This window comes from Caloenas nicobarica, chromosome 2 (assembly GCF_036013445.1).
Source record: "Caloenas nicobarica isolate bCalNic1 chromosome 2, bCalNic1.hap1, whole genome shotgun sequence".
Taxonomy (NCBI): Eukaryota; Metazoa; Chordata; class Aves; order Columbiformes; family Columbidae; genus Caloenas; species Caloenas nicobarica.
In genome coordinates this window covers 96,006,401-96,028,916 of record NC_088246.1, presented here as the reverse complement: position 1 = coordinate 96,028,916, position 22,516 = coordinate 96,006,401, and the positions used below count along the sequence as shown (strand labels likewise).

General features: G+C 36.4%; 1 protein-coding gene across 3 annotated transcripts in view; it reads left to right on the top strand.

The window, feature by feature from the left end:
- Nucleotides 1-22,516, top strand: part of TMEM245 (transmembrane protein 245) — an 87,356-nt gene that overhangs the window by 20,917 nt on the left and 43,923 nt on the right. The window contains exons 6-12 of one of the 3 annotated variants that reach the window (XM_065628416.1): nt 4,882-5,051; nt 9,881-9,904; nt 15,964-16,068; nt 17,327-17,409; nt 18,678-18,768; nt 19,542-19,640; nt 22,333-22,464. In XM_065628416.1, coding sequence (XP_065484488.1) covers nt 4,882-5,051; nt 9,881-9,904; nt 15,964-16,068; nt 17,327-17,409; nt 18,678-18,768; nt 19,542-19,640; nt 22,333-22,464 — 704 coding nt within the window. The remainder of the gene's footprint in view (nt 1-4,881; nt 5,052-9,880; nt 9,905-15,963; nt 16,069-17,326; nt 17,410-18,677; nt 18,769-19,541; nt 19,641-22,332; nt 22,465-22,516) is intronic. The other 2 variants (XM_065628417.1, XM_065628418.1) reach the window with 2 other exon arrangements.

The following is a 22,516-nucleotide window of genomic DNA, read 5'->3' as shown; positions in this document are numbered from 1 at the left end:
TTGTAAAATTGATTTGTCTGTTGACTGTTGTAGTTACCTGGAATAATTTAGTGCCATACCTTACATCGTAAGAATACTTCTGGTTTAGAGTACATCTTTCATGGTTTTTGTCCCTATAGATAACGACTATTTTAGCTGTTTTTCAGTAGCCAAGTACAGCTCATGCTAACTTTTCATTTACATTAAAAATGGGTTGCTAGGCCCTGTGGAGAAGTCACAAGATAAACTTGATTCTAATTCTAGATCTAAGGTTAATTAGCTTTGTCCTTCGCATCTACATGCATCTGTTCTCTTATATATCAAGCAAGATTGGAGTAGTTATGATAGCTATTGGAAGAGTTTATTTTAAGACTGAATGACACTTTTTCCAATACTCTTTTGGGAGGTGAATAAGGAAGATGGGAACTCTGGAAATATGCATGAGCTACTATGAATCTATAGGCATTTCTTCCCATCCTCCTACTGTAAACAAAGTGAGTTTCATAATTTGCTTGGATTTTCTCTAAACTTTGGTTAAAATGCCATTTTTCAGCAGTTTTAAATGTATTTAACACTTAAATGTAGCTATTTTCCCATTTACCAAGTGTGGTGGTTTGGCCCCAGCTATCAACCAAGTGCCTGCAGAGCCAACACACTTGTCCTGCCTTCTAGTGTGGGCTCCCCCCACGAGCTGCAGTCCCTTTGGGGAGGTCCCAGCTCAGACGTCTCCTCATCCCTGGGCCACAGTCCCTCTGGACATGTGCCTGCTCCAGCATGGGTCCTCCATAGGCCACAGTCCCTCAGAGGGGTGCACCTGCTCCATGGTGGAGTGCTTCTACTCCCCTGGCCTTTTTATTCCCTCTGTTCAACCCTCTGTTCTGTCTTCCTCTCTATTCACTTGCTCTGCGTTCTTTCCTCTTCTCCCTCTCTGGTGTTTTCTGCCCTTCGTTAAATACATTTTCACAGAGGCACCACACTTGTGCCTGATGAGTTCGGCTTTGGCCTGTGGTGGGTCCATTGTGGAGCCCCCTGGAATCAGCTGTGTGTGGCACAAGGCAGCCCCGGCCTCCCCCCATGGAGGCCACCCCAGTGGCCACCCTGCTACCAAAACCTTGTGATTTACACCCAATACACAAAGCCATAATAAACCGTCTAGTTGTGCACCTGGAAATCACGACTGTTGAGGCCATGCTTACAGGTTCGAGAAGCTGTGAACTCTGAGAGGCACAGTGAATGAGGGACGTGGTGAAAGGAACAGCTGCAGATTTGGCCGCAACACTGTAGGAGCAGCTAAAGGGTAACATGATGGTTAGGCATATAAATAGCTGAAAACAGAGTAAGCGGAGAGAGGGATTTGATCTTTGTTTCATTGCAGTATAGTTTCTGCAGAAGAAACTGCCCAGTTTTGTTGTCTGGGCATCATGGGAAATGGAAGGTTGGATGTAGCTCATAGATAAATCATAAAAATTATAAAGGGATTAGAAAATAAATTTTAGACCTTCTAGAAACAGAGGCTTACATGGCTTAATTTATTGAAAAGTCAAGGAGTGACTTAACCACCGTTAAGAAATACCTACTTGGATGGAAGAAAAAAATGATACAATAGTTTTATAGTTAGGCAGACAACAATAAATGGTTTTAAGCTTGAGCCAGACAAATCTGAATTAAAGTACACATCGCTAACTGAAATGGGTGAATACTGCTGCTTCCAGTCATTAAGTTCAAAATAGCTACCTGAACAATAAACTCATGCCAAATTAGAAATTGAATTTGAGAATATTTGTCACTTGGTGCCATAGTGGTGACACTGGGCTATTTAAATGCTTTTTCTTGGTATATAACTGGGTATAACTAGATCACCACAAAAATACTGTTAAAAGGCATTATCATGATGAAGAAAGCCAAGTTTAGAACAGTGATTCACATTAAGTGTCAGAAGGTGAATGATGGTAACCTGGATTGTTAAAAGAGAGGTGTTATTAAAAATATTTAGTAGCGGAAAATAGGGAGGCTTATCAAGCAGATTGCCTTGCAGCTGTTCAAGTTTAAGGACGCTAATAACTTTAAGCAAGTTCTGAGACCTTAAGAAGAATGCTTCTAATATGTAAAAAACAAAACCAGCCCAAAACCTTAAATATAAAGGTGTTAAATTCACCAGAGTTCCTTATATTGGTAGACAGAACTTAAGTGAAGTAGCATTTAGATTATTAGAAATATCTTGGTACCATTAACATTTTTTTTGAATGCAGTTGTACTTCAGTAGAATGAGATGCTCTTTTAAAATTGCTTGATATAGAGGGTGGAAAAATTATACCATAATTATACCATAAGATGAAAAGGTGAAAAAATGACTTTTGAATTTAAAAGCTAAGCAATAAACCAGGTTGTGGAACACTTGTAGGATTTTGTTCAGTGATATGAGCCTGGGAATCCTGCTATTGTCTCTTTTTAAGATCTTTCATTTACTTTCTTGCTTGTTCTGTCGCCTCCTTTTTTAAGTCTGTTTTTTTCCTCAGATCATTTTGTTCTTCCTGGAGATCATTATGCAGCTTTCTCTTCTTTTGCTCGCAACTTTTTAATAACAGTCCTGTAACTTTTTCTCTCTTACGTCTTATTAACTTAATAAAATTACAGCTGCATGATCATAGCACCTCTTGACATCACCTTTGCAATAGGTGTACACTCGGTTATTTTAGAAGATACTGTTTAAACACTTATTTTTAAATAATAGCAGAAGGTTAGAATGCCATTTCAGGTATGTTGTTCACCTTGTAAAATTCAAGGTTGCCTTGTTTTGCAGCAGGAAGTCTATTTACCATGAGTTACGTTTCATCATACAAAACTTCAGCCTGTAAGTTAGGTGCTGGCACTCGCACTATATTTTCTCCTTTTTTTTTGTTTGTTTGCCACATAACTCTTTAGTGGAAAGATTATTAGATTATTTCCTCAAGAGAATAAATCCCATATTGGCCATGTGGTGGTGCCAGAGGGTAAGTAAACCAAATGTCAGCAAATTGTTCCATGAGCTCTCCATGAAAAAGAACTATTACACAAGTGGCTTACAGATAGTACGTTCTTGTGGAACTTTGATAAATGCCCTGTGGATGTTAAAATTTAACCTTTTTGGCTATGTGTGTCACTTTACACATCTCCAAGTAGAAGCATGATGTGAATTTTTGAGGATGAGGGAATTACTGTGGTGTTGATGTAAGGCAGTAGTAAGTAATGAGTCTAGCTTGGAGAGTAGCCTTTGTAGTAAAAAAATGCTTTATTAAAAGTGCACTTGAATGTAATGATGGGGAGTTCAGTGTCAAATGTTGCTGTAAATATGATATGATTGGAGGAGTACTGCTAGCATTTTCACAGGAAGTTATTTTACTGTGTAAGCAGAATTTTTAACACTGATTGTAATTTGTGACATTTGTGGTTAATAAATTCTGGTTTTAAAAAAATAGGTAGAAATTAGGAGAATTATGTGATTCTGTTGCTAATGGTTTCACTTTGTTTTCTGTTAGAACCATAGTTTTCAGTATTTGGGGATGTAGCATTAATTATTTCAGAGGTTTGTGTATCAGAAGTTCATGTCAGGACTGGGTTGTGAGATCTTCTGGTCTGTTACTGCTATATATAATAATCCTTTGAATTGATGGATCTTGTCATGATATCTTTGTGACTGGTATGTTTCCATCAATGCTCAATTAATTCACATTATAAACAAAGATTTGTATTTACAGCTGATTGCACTTAACTCCTTTGTTTTGATGTTAAAGTTGCTAGTGGCTTTGGAAGATTACTCACTTTTCTTCTTTTCAGTGAAGACAAGATAGATAGTTTGAGTGATCTAACATTTTGTTGAATTAAAAAAAGGTATATGGCAAATACTTCATGACTGTTAAAGACCTATTAGCTTCCAAGGAAAGTTTGATATGTACCATGCTTTTTAGCTTTTATGTTCCTGATTGTGATGATTCACAAGTGTTGCATGTATAGTCAGTGAGAAAGAGCAGTGCCATTGCAGAATTGGAACCATAAGCCTTGTGCAAAAGTCTCTGGGCTTTATTTCATGGCAAGTAAATGGACATGAGCTTTTATTTCTGTAACTATAATACTAGACATTTCTAGTGTTGCTGAGAAGCTCTTTATTTTACAGTGGATATGTGTTAGGAGTGTTGAGAAAAGCTGTTTGTGGTAGCAAAATGCTTCTTTTGGGGGGAGAAAATGTTGTAAATTTATTCTGTTGTCTGGTTTTGCGGAGCAGTATGGGTTTCTCTGAAGCTTTGAAGAAGATCATCTTCAAGCCAAGATCAAAAGCTGATCTGAAAATGATGGTTTTTATGTTAAAAAGTAAGACTAATCAGTAGTTGTATTTCAGTTGAAGATTTAAATGAACACTTCTTTACTGTGAAATTAGGCATGACCTGCTGTCAATTCTTAGAGGAGACAGCTTTAACAGTATAAAAGGCCTAAAACTTAAGAATTGAGGCTGAAAATTTTCTTTGGTGCATAACATACTGTTAAGTTCTGAATGTGGTATTTTATGTGTAGTTATCTGGTGTGGTGGATGTGTGAAGGCGTGATAAATCCACTGTACAGGGATTGTGGAATGGCACCTTGACACCTGCTTATCCCAGGCCTCGCCCAAGTCTGTTAGCTGCATGACTGGGTAGTACGTGGGCACCTTCTGCTGCCATCTAAACTCCATGTGGATAAACACAGCTGTAAAATGAGGGAGGAGATCAGTACTAAAACCACTTGAAAATTCTAAAAGCAGTTTCTAATGGGAAATAAAACTCAATAATCTTTTTATTTCTTTTTCATAGGTCTTTCAGAATAGAATAGATGCACAGTCTTGTGGTGCTCCTCTGAAATCTCTAATACTTAATTTCCTTCTTGTGGTTACAGTTTGGGCACTTAAAAAACTCGTGGTTCATTTTGGAGTTTTGAACTTCATGGCAAACCATTGCAAAAGTTGGTGGCAACTCGTTGAAAATTTTGTGAAGGAACGTCAGGAAGCTCTTGCTCCACGGCCCATCAGAGGGCTTGGAAGAGTCATGCTAAAGCTTGACAGTAAGGTATTTCTACTTATTTTCTTAAACAACCTGAAAGTTTTATTCTCTGTTCACTGTATGTTGAAAAGCTTTAATTCTAAAATAAATGTCTGTCACTAATGGACGTGTCTCTCATGTAAAACTGTATCTGGTTTATGGTGTATTTTAACTGTGTCCCTTCTTTCACTATTCACACTTAAGTACACGTTTAAACTTTGTTAAATGATTACATGCAAAGCTTGAAAGAAGTCACTTTTTAAATGTTGAGTTAGTTTTAGAAGATTCCTTATTTGAGTAAGGCAAACTTCTCATGGTTCAGTCACCCTACCTGATTACAAAGACTTTAAAATAAAATTTAATCAGCTGTAATGTGAAGGATGAGACGTTCCTGCTTCTATTATGAAAACTTAATGTAAAAAGCAACCCTTTTTATTCTGTATGTAGGGCCTGAGCTAGTTTGAACACATTTGTTTACACTGTGTGGAAGTATAGTTATTGAACATGGTAGGATGGTGGTACAGAAGGGAGGCTTTCCTTTGTAAGAGAGGAATACGGTATTTGGGAAATGCCATAGAATAAGGCTTCTGCACTCCTCTTCTTTCTCCCCCACTCAAAATGTGCCCACATTTGCATTGCAAATTGCAGAGTTGGAAAGCTCCGTAGAATCTATGGAGGCTTCTAAGTTTTGACTTAATCCGATAGATTATTTGTTCGTAGTAGCTTTCTGTAACTGTGTTGTCGAAGTATTTTCTGCTTTAGAAAAAGCTATTGCGTCAGACTTTCTATAACTGAAGAGCTGAACCCTGTAGGTACATTTGTCAGAGCATCTGCACCTCAGCAGATCCATCTCCAATTTATAGCTCTGAATTCCTGTAGGAAAAGGAAGAGCTTAAGTCCAGATCTAATGGGTAAATGGATGTCAAAAGGTCAAAAAAAGCATTAAAATGACTGTAGCAAATAAGTAATAATTTCACAGAGTTCATTAAGGAAGAATATGAAAAAGGGAAAAAGCCTTTCAGAATACAGCTATGGACAAGATAAAAGGAGTTTCCAAAGGCATTGGAAGTATTAACGCTTTAGGATAAAAGCTTACATTACACAAATCTTTTAATTAAAGCTTTTGTTTTGTCAGTAAGAAGACTCTCTAGACACAATATCATATGTATTGTATTTCATGAGTTGTTGAGTTTAGTATCCTTGTATTGCATAGCTATATGGTATAGTATTCTTTCTAATTACACTAAGACTTTTGTCCTTAAAGGAGATAGGGCTTTTGTCATAATGTGCAGCAGAACTCACCACTCTTCAGCTTACATGTATTTAAAGTCAGTTTATATTCATGTTCTTGTCTAAGCAAAAGAACAGTGTAAGCACAACTCATTTCTCTATCTCCCTTCTCCTCCCCATTTTTTAGGTGATAGTCATATTCCTTCTGAGTCTGTGCTGTGTGTATTAAGGCAATTTAAGCTCTTCTGGTTGTTATAAGGACACTTGATACTCTGCATGATGCTGTTGTCCTTGTTTGTGCCTATTCTAATTACAGTTTGCCTGGCTTTATCATGGGTGGCTGGAATTATAGGTGGTCTTCCAGTGCTTATCACACTAATGCTTTCATATCTTTTAAGTTCTACTGGATATGCTTATTCTGTGCATTGTAGGATCACAGATGTATCTTATCTCTGAGAATTTGGGAAGCAATGACACAGGATATTGGCAATTGTGATATTTGCAAGGAGAGGAAAAGGAGAGGAATGAAAATGACATCCTTGCGAGTTTTTTTTAGAAAGGATGGATGAGCTGTATTTAAATTGGATTACCAGACATTTTAGCTTAATTAGGCACTGTTGAAGAGGAAATAGAAATATGCAAACACAAACCAGAAATTCATGCAGTAAATTGTTACAGCTTACCATTTGTGGGTATGTGAGGAACCAAGATTGAAGGATGATTTCATTTGCAATTAGATGTTTAATTTTTTAATATTTTATTTGTGCTTTCCTTTCCTGGGAGCTGAAGCTTCTTAGTAATTTTTTGTTTGTTTGGCTTGTTTCTGGGTTTTTTTTGCATACTAGGTTAACTGGAGGCTGAATCTCAGGCTCAGGACATATTGGTGCTCTTAGCTAAGTACAACAAGCCTTTGACAAGGTCTGTCTAGTGGTACTACTTGGTCTTTCTAAAGTGGTATGGTCAATTAGGAAATAGTTCTAGTTTTGAGTAAAAGGTAGTGAGGACGAGGAGACCTCTTCAAATGGCACGTCTTTTTCTCCGAAATGAAGTTTAGGATGCTAGTGTAGGTGATCCAGAAAACAATGCATTGTGCGAAATAATGGGGGAGTACTGTTTATGCATGCAAATCTTTGAGCTTTACTGATTATGTCTGTTTCTTAAATAAAAGCAGTAAGAAAAGAATTGCTCTTCTTCTTTCCCACTGCTCATCAACCTCGAGTTATCTTGGAAATGCAGGCAAATTTTAACTCAAGTTCTGATCAAGACGAAAGAAAGTAGGGCATTGTTTTTCATTTTCTTTATAAACAGTAGGTCAAGCTGGGCCTGTTTGTGCAGGCCTGCTTTAAATACGAACTGTGGAAATAAGATGTTCTTACCGTATTCTTTAGTCCCTGGTTGTGCATTTGCCCCATGGAGCCCACAGACATAGCAGTTCAGATAGGAGAGACTTCTTGGAGGAAACAGTAGGGAGGTTTCTGTTGTCATCCATCAAGTCATCTTAAAGCTTTATAGATATGGTATCATGTGTGTTCTTATCAACAGTCGAGAACTAATGATTTGTTTCACTTTTTTTTTTTTTTTTAAAGACTGTCCTTTAATAAGGGCAGTTTTATTTTGACTGGAGTTTGCAAGGGAGTTCAGCAGCATGCGCTACACTTTTTAAATTAGAATGTGCTAGTATTTTGCATGCATGCTTTCTGGTAAACTTCAGTGAATCACATAGTTATTATATGCTTTTTCTTGGTATAGCGTACTATAATTTTATATATGGAGCACTGTAATAGTTTTTTTTGGACTTTGGGTAGAGTCAAGGTTTGGTTCTTCTGGTGCCAAGTTTACCATGTAGTTAAAGCAAGGACAGAAAATAGGGAGAATCTCTACCAGTGCACATATTATTCTAGGAAATACTTCCATAGATGTGTAAGGTCTTATATAAGTGGTTATTCAATAAAATACTGGGAAAGTGGCTGTAGCCTTATTAATTTTGGATGACTTGAAGATTAGAATTAAGCTGTAGCCTATTTTTAAATGTAGATTGATTACATTTGTAGAACTACTTAAACATCAGTAAGCTCATAGGCATGTGGGGCCTCCCAGATATAATCTAAAACATTAATAAAAAAGATTGTTATTTTTGGTATATAGTGTTACTTTATAGTTACTGTATTTATAATGAAATTCTAGGCGGCTGAAATTATAGAAAAATACCAAAGACTTCCTTTCACATTCTGCTAAAATCTCAGGGTCACAACAGAGCTCTAGCTTTTGTTGTATTGGATTTGCAAAGTGGAGAAATACAACCATGAGATCCAAGTTTCTTCCTAATATATAGTGGGTTTTAATATGCAGAAGTAAAGTTAAAGGCAAGAGTATGTTGTTGGATCAGTAAACTACCTTTTTTTCACTGATTAAATTATTCCATAGTTGAAGAGGTGAAATAGGAACAAATTCTGCTGTGTCAGTTTGAGGCTTTTGAAGCCTCGTTATTGCTTTCCATTACTGTGATTCTTTCCATGAGTAGTAAAAATGGATGCTTTGTAACATACTTTATTTTAATTTTTCCTGTGTTCCTGTTTCTTTCTAAATCTGTTTCTTGCTTCTGATATAACTTAATTAACATTCTGAGATTTTATTTTATTTTGTTTGAAAGGTTCTTACATTTTCCTTTCATTGGGAGCTAATATAATTTCTGGCAACTAGTCAAAACTCTAGATTTGACTATTCAATTATCTTGTTTTCACAGAGAAACAAATTTCATTCACTTGATCTTAACCTCTAACAGGGATGAGTAATAACATTGAAGCTTTTCACTGTTGTGATGATGCTGCTAACTGATTACTAACGGCGGGAATTAAGAGTATAATCCTACATAAACTAGGTCCCAAAATGAGTATACATAAGCAGTATGGGTGAGAACTAGTAAGGAAAAATAACTGTAGTACAAAAGGAGAAATTGCCTGTAGACAAGTGCAAAGAACTCCTGCACAACCAGTAACATGATATGAAATCCATACATTTATTTGATCTACAATTTGCTGTTGTGTGTATATCAGATTTAGTTATGTATTTTATGTTGTGCTGTTGAATGTGAATGTTGTAATATGAATGTGATACTGAAAAAAACATATAAAATTCAGCAGTAGCTGACATAATAGGAGTGTTTTGAAATACATAGGAAACTGCCTGAATGGGAGTATTAATGCAATGAACAAGTATCTCCTGTTAAGTTTTGGTGTTTCAGTAAAGTGCCCTTCTCAGAGTACTTTTACAAGTCCTGCTCTGAAATCTGAAATGTTAGCTCTCAGTGTAATTAAACTGGAATTGCTCAGGTTGTGCTGATAGCTCTGTTAATAGCATTAAAGTTGTTCTTATTTGTTATGTCTCTCTTTGTTTCAAAAAGTGCATGTTAATAGTAAAATCTGGATTCGTGCATTAGAAGTTATGATCTTTTCTTCCTATTGCAATTTACCTTTGTGTCTGGAAAAATTTCATTTTCATTCTGTGGATGACTTTGCCTACCTCTCATTGCTTTTATTTCCCCTCTCTATTACTGCATTTTTCAATGATTTTCCACTGTGTTCTTGTCTTTTTTTCCCTTTCTCCCATCTCCCCCTGCCACTGACAAGCTGTGGCACTGGCTTAATAAGAAGGTAAATAAGCAGAAAAATTGTGATTCCAACTAATGGATTCTGTGGTTTTGGGGAGGTTTTTTGGTTTTGGTTTTGTTTTTTCAGCATGAACACTCCTTAACATGCCTTGCTTCTTAGTTTTCTCTTCCAAGTGTCTCTGTCCAGCTCTTGATATAAGCTACTGAAGGTCATATAATTCTACCTGATCTCTTGTCTTCTACTAAAATGAATGCCCATAGTTAAGTGTTTGGTAGAGCAGAAATATTCCACTGGCCTTTTGAGCAGTCGTTTGATTTAGCGACGCTTTTATTTACGACCAGTTGATCTTTACCTGGTCCTCACTTGTACTCATAACAAACCCAGTTCTCTTCCAGACTGGAGAGCTGTTTGCTGCTCAGAGAAAGCATCAGTTAGCCGGATTAACATGGGAGTGGTGAGGGTGAAGCACACTTGTGAAGCTATGAATGTGCTTACAAATAGCGCATTGACCGGCTTCAGTCAGTCCTGTTAGTCTTGTACTTTAGCAGTGTCAGACTGGCCTGTATATTCAGTGGTATTCAGTGTAGCAGGAGTGAAATGGGAATACTCATGGTCTCAGAACTGCTGAATCCAACGTCAGTCTTAAGGGAAGTGAGGGTTTGTAGAAAAATTTTTTTAAATATAATTAAAGCAGTTGGTATAGCTAAAATATTGTTTCTTTTGTGTGGCTTGTAAACATGTGGTGTGTGTTTATATGAAATGTACTCCTCAGTTCCTGTGGTTCATCTTAATCAACTCGAGTTTGTTGTTCTTTAGGGAACTGTCATCCCAAGAGAACTTAAAACTGATTCAGTCCATGTTTGGCCTTATGTGTGACTGAAATCTGGACAACTCCTCAGAGCAGAGATATCTCTGGGACTTGGACAGTGTCATTGCTTCCAGCCAGCACAGAGCTGGAGAGGGATACCTGCAGCATGTGTGACTCTGCAGGACCTCAGAGTTTTAAAGAGGAAAATCTAGTATGTGATAAAATGTATGAAAACCAAGTAGGGAATAAGGCTGCATGTAGTGTGCAGGCTGAGCGGCTGTAGTTAATTTAGAAAGGTTGATCTTCAGTATTTAATCAGTGAACTCAGGGTTACATGGTGGGGATCTTTCCGTGTTTCTGAACAAGAAGGTAGAGTTGCTTGCTTCATGATTCAGTTATAATTATCCACTAAGAAGGCAAATTTTTGGATGTTCTTTTGCCCTTGAAGATAGTTTGATTGTTTTAAAATTAGATTTTTATTTCCTGACTTTGAAATTTTTGCATTATGTGAGTGACTTATAATTAGTAAATATGTGTAACCATAACCCTTCATAAATTTTTTTTATTAGATATTGGTTTGTTAGCACAGTTTAGGTGAAGAGCTGAGTTCAGTGGGCCACAGGTAAAAGTTTAGTCTTGGTTACTTTTTTCTGGCTCCAAGTTTGTCGTGTGCTTGTTTGAAAATTCATGTATGTAGATCAATTTTTTCCTTAGTATTGATAGGTGGCAAAAATAATTTCACTGTAATTGCTTTGAACTCTAAAATGTCTAGATTTTATTTTTAGTTTAGAGATTTGCATTACTCTGTGGATATAGTTTCTTAACAGCATTTTTTTTTAGTTCCTAGGAGCTATTTTTGAATACTACTGGTTTACTTTGCAGTTTCATAGGAAGAGACCTTGAGAGTCCTGTAGTGTTACATGTGATGTTGATCCCAGTGCATGAGAAAGTAGTAATAATATTATAGTCAAGATTTTTAAAAAAGGTAAAAAAAACGCTATGCAAACTGTGTTAGGTTCTTGTGGGTTTGTTTTGTTGAGTTGTATTTGGTTTGGGTCTTTTTAATAATTACGTTTAAAAAAATCGTACTCTACTAGAGGCAAATAAAGGAGGACAGTTGTAATACAGAACACGGGAGGCAGTTAAAAGGTTGCTTCCTTTCAACCTTTCTCCTTTTTGCCTGTCTTTGGAGAAAGGTACTCGAGAACACCAAAATAAATTTCTGATAATCTACCGAGAAACTAAAAATATACCGCCTAGAGATGGCAGAATTTGAAATGCTGGTTTATTGTGGCTGCTAGTGATAAACCTTTTTTTTTTTTTTTTTTTTTCCCTGTTCTAAGAGCTTCTGTCAATGACCTGCTAGAAACTTTTTGAGTTTTTTCGGCAAACAAGGATAGTATATAACCACATAGTTTAACACAGTATATGTAGCCCAAAATATAGAATAGGTTCAGTTGGGCTAGTGTGGTTTATTCTTCATAACATTGTCTATGGCAGGAGTCTTTAGAAAGAATTGCTAAATTTTGCTGTTGGAGGGACACGAGTATGAACAGACTTGAGATCTCATATAGACCATTCTCTGTCTTTTCTCACTTAACTAGTCGTCTGACTCATTTCCATGTAACCCTGAGATGTGTCCTGATTATAGGCTTCCCCTTCTTCTCTTCAGATGATATCCTCAAATATTAACTGAACTGAAAGGAAATGTCAACAAGTCTAAGAAATGTCTTGGAAAAAAATCGTGGTAGATAGTAAAGCTGTTTAAAGAAAAAAAGTAGTCCTTTTTGGTAATCTTATGTAGATGTAATTGAAGTAGATGTTCAGATATGCTTCACTGTGTGGGTAATGCAATAAATAAAACATACTAGAAAAACTAGTGTTCTGATGGCTATGCAGTGTGAAACATGAAAATATGAATTCATAGATGATGTATCATGCTGCATAATATGGAGAACTTGTTTAAATAGTAGGATTCCCAATTGCTAAGCATGAGCTGTAGTTATGTTACAGCTCAGTGTAATTTGGTTTGTATCATCACTGAAAAGTTGAAAGCAGGGAGTATTTGCAAATTGTTGAGAAGCATTTTAACAGAATGTAGTTCATCTTAAAAACTTTTTTTACAGTGAGGTAAATTGAAAAAGAAAAAAAAAGTTGAGACCTTTCCCTTCAAAACTGTGATAATTAAGGATAGTTTTTTTGTGGACAGTCTGTCACAAATCAGTAATATTTGTTTGGTTTTACAAGTGTGACCTTCTGTAGCTTAGGAGCCTTGCTTTCCTTTACCTTTGCGTAATTTTGGGTGTTGTGGCAGCATCAGCTTCCCGCTATTGACTAACCTTTAGATTAGAAACTCAGAACTGAATTTAAAACTTCATGACCTCTGGCTAATGACTAGTGTTTAGTTAGTGTATGTTTGTCTGTGTGCATGCCCATGGTTTACAGGAAAGGTGTAAGGAGGGTCTGACAGGGTTGGGGTAAGAACAGAGTCTGGGCCTGGTTCAGTGGTAAGTACAAGCGCACAGGGAGTTAACAGTCCAGCTTACCTGCAGTAACACGGCACCTGTGCATTATTTAGCATGAGTGTGCAAAGGTGAGTGTTTCCTAAGGAACTGTTGTGCGTAAATGTAGAGGTAGGAAGAGAGGTTTAATAGCAAGCAAGATAAAGGAGGAGGAGTAAATATAGCCCTAAATGAATGTTGTGCATCTGATTTTACTTGTACAGTACTCAATCCAATGCAGTCTTCTCCTGTGATTTGTCTGTACCAGCTGTATAACTTGGATCTCCTTGAGACTGTGGCGAGGGCTGTATTTGCAGTACCTGCAGGCATGCCAGAACTGGCTTTCATCTGGCTTGCTTGGGCTACCAACCCAAACAAAGAAACACAAGGTGGGCTTGGATGGCTGAGGCTCCTGCCTGTACTGGTACAACACCAGTGCTGCCATTACTTTAGCGACTAGATTAAAGGTAACTCGGGACTTATGTGTCCTGCAGCCACAGCTCAATGGCAGTGTAGGCTTACTCCAACCCTCAGTAAGGAGACTCAAGAAAAGATGCCCCATTTGTCATGTTCTAGTTCACAGAGAGTCCTCATCCTGATCTTTTAGTGCTTGATGTTCTAGTAGTTGCTACTGTGGTGAAACATCTAAAGCATCCAGCTTCAGCTGCGCTGAGATTTCATCTACTGGATACCACTCACGCAACCATTGAGTGCAGCTTTTTTAGAGATTTCTGGTAGTACCTCCAGTTTCTTGGGTTCATTGAGCCTCATTAAGGTGCTGTATGTAAGACTAGCTAGCAGATTACTTTTATCTCTGTCTTAGAAAGTAAATAGCAATTAGTTTGAACTTTGTTAACTAAGAAATAACAATGTCAGCTTTAATTTTTAATAGCTTAATTTTGAAGCGCATGCTATGAAATTTCTATCCCCTGGCCATCCAGTGTTTTTCAGTGATGTTTTTAATTTCTGACCTTTAAACCAGATACTTTTATTTCTTGCTTCTCTTACATAATGCTTAGATGTATGTGAGGCTTGGAAAGGCACAGCAAATCCTGTTTTCAGTCTTATTTCCAAAGAGGTAGCAGCCCCCTGTAGAGGCTACTCAGAGTTTTTCGGAAAGCTGTGGTACTGCTGCAGGAAGGTAACCTCCCTCTAGCACTGGCAGGGCATTTCTGATTGCTGAAATATTTCAGCATTGCTGAAAAATGTTAATATATAAGACAAAAGATTTTGCGGATTCTGTCAGGTTCTCTGAATTCCTTTCTGCAGGACATAATATAAGTACAGATTTTGTTACAGAAACTTGCTGGGTCAACATCTTGCTTCTTTTAAAAGGCTTTTGCTGTCTTCCAGTTTTCTTCATAATTTCAAACAACAGTTCTAAAATGCTGAATATAATCCTTGTGTTAATTTAGATCAAACAAGGAGCTTGTCGTGAAAGAACCTGCAGTTTAAAAATAATTGCTTAAAGTACATTAATTGCTCAGATGCTATAGGATGAGCACCAAAAAAACCCCTTACTTTTTTTCAAATAAGAGGTACTTCTCTAGTGTTAACCAATTCAATCATCACACAGCAGTGTGTGGAAGTTAGTTGTTCCAGGGCCAATTTCACATGTAGGGATAGGGGAAATAATGAAGAAAGAACTAATGCAAACCATCAGCAAACATATTAGTAGTTTAGTGAGATCTCTAACTAATAGCTTACCAGCCTAATTGCTGAATGTGTAGCTTGTACTCACTTGGAAATACTTTCATCTACCACACATTGGCTTTGACCACAATTCTCTTAAAGCACAAATCTTACAGCTGTACTTCTGCAGCTTTTTTTCTGCAACAATGCCAGATGGAGTAGAAATAACCTTGTTATTTGACCCATAGAAGCTAGAAAAAATTATTTGTTCATTCTTGCATGGCTTTCCCAGCTTTTAATGTAAACAGTCAATATATGTATGAGACAGAGCTCAGCTTGCACTATTGTAGAGCATGCTGCATAGTCGCGTGGCTGAGCAGTTTTATCATTTTGAATGACATTATCAGAATTTCTCTAATCTTAAGTGGTATCGCTATTTGTTTGTGGACATGTGTACAATGGGCCTTTCCATAACCTGACAGAACAACTTACATGCCTGTTTCCTGTATCAGTAGGTTTAGCTGATGTGTGTTTAATGCTGAGCATCCTTTCAAGATTGACAGTGGATAGAAATAGTCAATGCTGAATAACTGGCCAGATGTTCAATAATGTAGAAACCTCCAGCCCCATTTCAGGTCAGAAGGTGATAAGCAGCTTTAAAAAGTTGGTTACTTGCAGAAATGCATCATTTGTTCTTTAGATGCTAATTAGCTATTAAAATTTGAAAGTTATGGTTGTCCTTTACAGTATAACTTGATAGCTTCCAAGTCCTGTGCATAGAGTGTCTGAAAGTTTCCAAGCTCTGAAGGACAAGAAACAAAGACAACTTTCTAGGTCCATAGCTGTCATGAGTGCTAGCTTCCTTAGGTCTAGTAAGTAAACGTTGCATTATTGCTTGCTTTGCAGAGAGCTTGCTGTGTCTTGTGGTAGTGTGTAAATGTCGTTTGCAAAATCACATATCATGACCTTAATCATGCTAACATCGCTTGTTAATTGTTCATCTCCAAGCTTGAGCATAAATGCTGTTTGATTAGCACCTGATTTTGCACTTTGATTGTAAATTGAGATAACAATACTGTCATATAGCATATAGCATTGCTTTCATTAAAAATTGATTTATATGCTATGATTTGGTTTTTTTCTTCTTTTGTTCTGCACAGATGATCGTGTGGCTGGAGAAAATGCTAGATAAAATAATCAGCATTTTCATAATATTTTTGCTAGTGATAGGAACCCTTCTGCTAGCCCTGCTACTTACTGCAAAGGTACAGTGCTCTAAGGAATGTAATCATAGAGCTCATTTTAAATGCTGAATGAAAGTTACTGATATTTATGCAAAATTGTGTAGCTTAAAGAATTCTTTGAAAAATTTAGCAACTAGATACTCTGTAGTCGAACTTGTTGCCATTGTTACATATATAAAAAATCTATATATTTGTATTTATATGTTTATTTACATATATGACAAAACTAATATATAGACACTTGGAAATACAAAATTTATTATAGTAAAAGAATTACTAGCTTGTATTACAGGGATAGATTTCTTTTGCATCCTGTTACACTTTTCTGGTCAACAGCAGAGTCACTTAGAATTTTTTCTTTTTAATTTGCATCGTATCAGAATCTTATTTGCAAAATGCTTAAGGTGTATTTGTCAATTTGTTTGTGTAATTGCCTGTAATAACCTCATGGTATCTTGTTTGGAGTTTAAATGTGCTGAGATTCATGATCAGATGTTCTCAGAATTGATTTTTTTTGTCTGTGGTTGGGTTTTTTTTGCTCACCAGAAGAGGTCACTCATGTACTTTTTTTCCCCACCTTTTTCTTTTTTTTTTTTTTTTTTTTTTTTAAATGGGCTGTGTTCATTCTTGAACCAGTCAATGGAGATTGAATGTTTGACTTGAATACAGTTACAGAACAAAAATCAATGGGTTCTCCTTTACCCAAAAGGTAGGCTTATATAATGTTGAATACTTAAAATTGAAAGCTTTAAAAATTGTGCAAACGTTCATGCCTAAAGCCTCCTTATATTCATAAAAGGAACATTAAGGTATTTACAAAAGGTGTCTTTTATCATTCTTATTGAAGAATTATTTTGGTGAGCCATTTCATAGCATGGTTGGTCATGTTAGAGCTGAGCATTCATTAATTTTTATATTTCTTTGATCCATGGCTTAAAAAGGGATATCTGAAACTGTGCTTTGTATTTTAGCACTTCCCTTAACAGCACTGCTGTATTGGTGTGTTTTTTTTTTTTTTCCCACAGATGAAGTAAGGTTTAAATTTTCATTTGCTGTTACTAGTCACACAGTGTGTGACCAAAGCTGTCAGAACAGGCTGACGATTTTTGTATTGACTACTTTTTTTGGGTTAATGGCACTTCATTCTTCATAATGACTTGTCTGTGTTGGAAGAATTATTCTTTAAATGTACAGACTAGTCACCCCCAAGAAAAAAAAGAATGTAGGAAGAGTTCTAGTTTGCATTACATAACATTTCTCCTCTCTGTATTTAATTTAGGTACATCAAGAGAGCGTTCACATGATTCAAGTCACAAGCAGCTTGATCAATGAGACAGTAGCCAGTCACCCAGAATGGGCAAAGTAAGAATGCTGAAGTTAAGCGAATAGTATAGGGTGGATGAACAAGCTTCTAGGTGCTCTTATGCATAGTTTTTAATTTAAAAAATCCTCTAGGTGAGCAGAAATGGGAGTGACCATTACAGACAAATGTAAAAGTTGAACCCTCAGTTAGGAGTAGTGTGAGTAGTGTTCATGCATTACTCTGGAGGACTGTCAGTGTGGTATCTCATTTGAGGACTCATTGGACTTTGGAGAATGACGGCTGTATAAACTTCTCTAGTTACAGTTTCAGAGAAAAAAACTGCATAGTGCAGAGAATCAAGAGGTCAGTATTCTTTTACCTGCAAAGAAAAGTAATGGCAAAGAGTGCTCTCTGTAGAAGGTTGTGAGATGAGCCCAATTATTTTTTCAGTTTAGAGAGCTGGCTGCAGAATGCCTTTGAGGGAATAGAAGTTCAAGAAAATGTTTTTGGAGTTAACTGAAAAAGAGTTTGGTGGTGGAGAGAAGGGTGGATGGAGAGAGTTCTGCCAATGCAGAACCTTTCTGAAGGGTTAGACAGACAGAAAAGCTTCCATGTTGACATTCAGGCGAACGAATACAGCAGTTCTATTTCCTGAATGCGTTCTTGTTTTGGAGGGGCTCAACATGTGCCATTGAATCACGATGTAGAAAGAAAATCAAGGCAGAGAACGTGTGCCCTGTGTTCCCAAGTGTTCAAATGCTGGCAGCTCAGTAGGTCAATTGCTTGAAAGTGACATGAATCACTGAAGAAATTCAAGAGCAGATAGTTTGGTGGGGATGTAGAAATAACTGGTGCCTAAACCTGTTGCTTCATCTGGTTGCTTTTTCAGGGAACCTAGGTTAGCAATTTACATTCAGCTCGTAATTCAGAAGGGTATCTTTGCAGCTCCACGAGACTGCTTCATACAGTATTTTCAGAAAACTAGAACAGTAAGAAAATTTCTAAGAATGCAGTGTGAATAGCACATATACAGATTGAAGAGCAGATCTCTTTTGAAAAAGTTGAGATACCAATTTAACCGAAGTTTCAGGAACCTTGGAGAATTCTAAATGCAATTATATGCCCCAAATTCAGTTGTGCTTTGCTTATGAGAAAGTCTGTTCCTTGATCTGTAGAAGAGAGTATTCTAGTTGTAGTAAGTTTATATGTATTTAACCTTAACTGTTTGTTGTTGTTTCAAAATGTTAATTTGTAATGTGTTTCTGGTGTAATGAAATGGGTAAAATATTTAGCAGTTAATTTTGTTTTCCTTCTCTAAAAAAACTAGCTGGCTTCCAGAAGCCCAGGTTATTCAGAAGGCACTCAATTCAGCAGCTAATAATGTATACCAATATGGCCGAGAATGGATTACACATAAGGTAAGAGTGAGCTCCCCCTACCTTTTTAATGTTTTCATTTCTTATATTGTATAAAAGTAAGAAGAAATAAAAGTTTTTTTTTCTCAGTGATTCTTTTCTGTGTGGTTAACAATTTTGTTAGCAGATCTGTTCTTTCCATTCTCTAGTTTGTGAGTTGAAGGAAGGCTGGGTGTGATTTCAGTAGTCTTTTCTGCTCAGAGGAATATTTATTTTTAAGAGCTGAAAAATCTCTTATTTTAATAAGATTGCCAATGAAAATGCATCAATTAAGGATGAGTAATATTTTTCTTCTGGCTTTAGCCATCCAATTGTAGGCCATCGAGACATTTTTCCTCACCAGTATTCTAATTTCTATGTGGGCTGGGTGTGGTAGATTGGATTTTTTAAAAAATTATAATTTTTTTAAGTTAACTTTCTTCAGGAGAATTTGCCAAGATTCTTATTTATACATTTTTGTATCTACCACACATCTCAAATTATTTGAAATATTTACTCTAAAGGTTATCAAGAATTTTGGATTAAGCATTTTAGAGACAGCCTTGGTTTTTAAGTCCAGAAAGAAGTGCAACAGAATGTTTTTTACAGACAGAATCTTCATGCTGTGAACCATGTTATCTGAAGGGTGTATTCCATGCTGATACTCAGCTGTTCTAATCATTTGGGTTTGAGCCATGCTTTTACTGACAGTTTTATGTGACTCTTCTAGCTTGGAGTTTGTCAGTAGATGCCAGCTTCATTCTGTCCTATATAATAAAGATTTCTATATGTTTTAGCTCCATAAGATTTTAGGAGAAAAAGTGAATAACACCGCTGTGATTGAAAAACAAGTGCTAGAGCTCTGGGACAGGCTTTATCACTCTTGGTTTGTGAAGGTGGGTAACTTATTCAAATGGTATTTATATAAACTTATCACTTAATGCTTTGAGGTAATTATGCTAAGTATGCATTTTGAGAAAGAGATTAGCAAACATTTGGAATGCTGCTTAAAGGTCATAATAAAAAGCTGATAAAAATGTCAAGTATGTAAGATAGATCATTCTTCAGTCACAGTTTGAGTACAGCCAGAACCATGTCCTTCACTTAAGTAGTTATGTGTTTTTATGTATGCCATTTAATTTACACTTTGCTCACCTTTTATACTTAGTATTTCATAGCTTACAGTTTTCTGTTAAATTTTTGTGATCTTGAGGGGTTAGGAAAAGGAACTTGGTATTCTGCATGAATATAATACTTTTATTAATTTGCAATTTTGAGAAAAATTATCATTTCACTAAGTTTCTTACAGTGCAATGTACTAACCATTTTGTAATAGGATCTGCACACTAAATCTTGAAAAGGTCGTAAGAGTTAAATCATTTTCATGCTGCCAATGCTGTTTGCCTTTTAAATTAAAAAGCAAGCGATTTGTTAGGCATGCTGCAATGGAAATATCGAAATCCAGAAGTCATATCCTTGAACTACTTCTCTATATTTAAATAATTGCAATTATAGTATATTAACATTTTTCTTTATACAGTCATTTTTAAATTACCTCTCCAGTTTCAAGATCTCTTACTCTGAAGGAAGAGTTTCAGTATAGTAGTCAAAATAGTAGGGGAAAGAATCAGTTTCTTTTTGTGACAAGATAATGCTGTTGAAGAGCATGTGGAGAGATAACATGACTCTGAGGAGCATGGGACCACGCAGGATAAATTGAAACTCTAGCTACAATAGATCTTGCTGGCCATAAGCAGTTGGGAGTATTCAGCACATCTGTATCATATTTAACTCTCCCAGTACAGCTTTCAATTTATTTCAATTTCAACTATTTCAGTTGTACGGGCATAATAATTACACTTCATTTTGAGGCCCGCGTAGTTTTGCTATAGTCTGTAGGTGACCAAAGAACCCAGGCTCTGGTGATAGTCTTCTGTGAATGCTGTAGGATTGAGGAAGGACTGGCAACAAAATGTGGATTCAACCATTATCTGCTACTTTCTCAAAAGATCAGTAGATTGCAAATGGTGCGTATTTCAACAAGTTTTAGGGTTGTTGTGATAGATCAGATATCATTGTGTCTATGTACCCAATGAAGTAACATAGTAACAGAATAATAGACTACTTGGAAACTGATGGCCTAACTCTGCAGTCAAGGTGTCTTTTTCAAGGACAAGAATCTCCTCTTCCAAGTCCATTCAGGTGCGGAGTTTTGGTTTTAAGATCTAGTGACTTTGTTGAAGAGGAACCAGTTGACAATTTGAGTCCCTTATTTATCAATATCTGAGGCCTTAGGTGCTACACCAGTATAGTTGCTGAAAAACAGTGAACTTGAAATGTGTATTAATAACAATGTTAAAAAATTGGCAAATGGTACCTGATTCTGCTAGTTAATGGTGAGAGCTGTCTTTTGAAAATAGAGCTACATGAATGGGAAATAGTTTCTTGATACAGTTTACAAATACAGAAGTCCTACTGGAGGAAGATTTTTGACTACTTATATGTTTCTGCTCTAAATAGACTGCTACCTCAGAAGAAAGATCTCTGTGATGCTGTGGATTGTTAAAGAGCATTGCTAGTTGTGCATCATAAGGTGTAACAATCCATCTAGGGAGAATTCGTAATAAGCAGAAAATGTAATGCTCTTAGATAAATCGGTGCAGGGACTTCACTTGGAATACTACTTGCCATGTATGCCAAAAAAGATGTCATTACGAATGCAGGCTGGTAAGGTTTAAAATTTTTGGAAAATTCTCACAGGAGTAGTGGGATGCTTATGTCAACATCAGAGTTGAGAACTTGAAAAGTCTCTTGCTATTGAAGAGTAGGATGAGATCTGTTGTAGTCAATGTGTTTGCTTAGACTTGCTTACAGCAGAATTTTGACATCCTTCTCTGAAACATTTGTCACAGTCCCAAACTGAGTCAGTTTCATGCTAAACTGTGGTCAGGTGTGATTTAGTTGGACAACAAGCAACTTCCTAATTAGAGTGAAGCTGCTTAAGAAATTAGTTGTGGTTATGCCCATTTCCTGTTGTCTTGATGTGTTGTAGTTACAAAGCTGTGTAATCAAATGAAATCCTCATGCTTCCAGTTTACCTTCTAGCTTTTGCATGACTGAATATTGCCAGTGGAGAAGTAGACACTAACTGTGAGAAGACTACTTGTTTTGACTTCTGCTTGTATTTTCTGTGGTGGGTTGTACTGGGAGAAGTTGTATGTTGCAAACAGTAAATTATGTAGGCAATAGCTCAAATCATTATTTATTTCTTGTGTGCTTTCATAAAGAGCAAGATGGGACACCATTGTATCAGTCAAGCAGTAAAGCTAATGTTTAACTGAGGTGAATCAGTACAATATACAGAACTGTAATTATTTGGGATAATAAACTATGATTTTCTGCCAGATTTTAATTTTTCCAGTATACAGAGTAATCCCAGGTATTTTTGAGTATGCCAATTAACAAAGCTCTAAGTATTTGGATGTATGATTGATCTGTTCCTCATTAAGAAAATGTTAATCTTTGGCTTTCTCATATCTGAGTTATTCAAATGTTTGTTTTCTTGGTGTCTTCGTCTCTCTTTTTAAGAATGTAACACATTCTGGAAGACACAAAGGACACAAATGGCACATAAATCGACAAAACAGCTGGCTTGGTGATATTCTGGACTGGCAAGATGTTGCATCATTTGTTCATGAAAACATTGAAACATTTCTTTCGGTATGTATTGTTTGCCCTTATTACCAAATTGGTCTCATTTTTAACTGGTAAC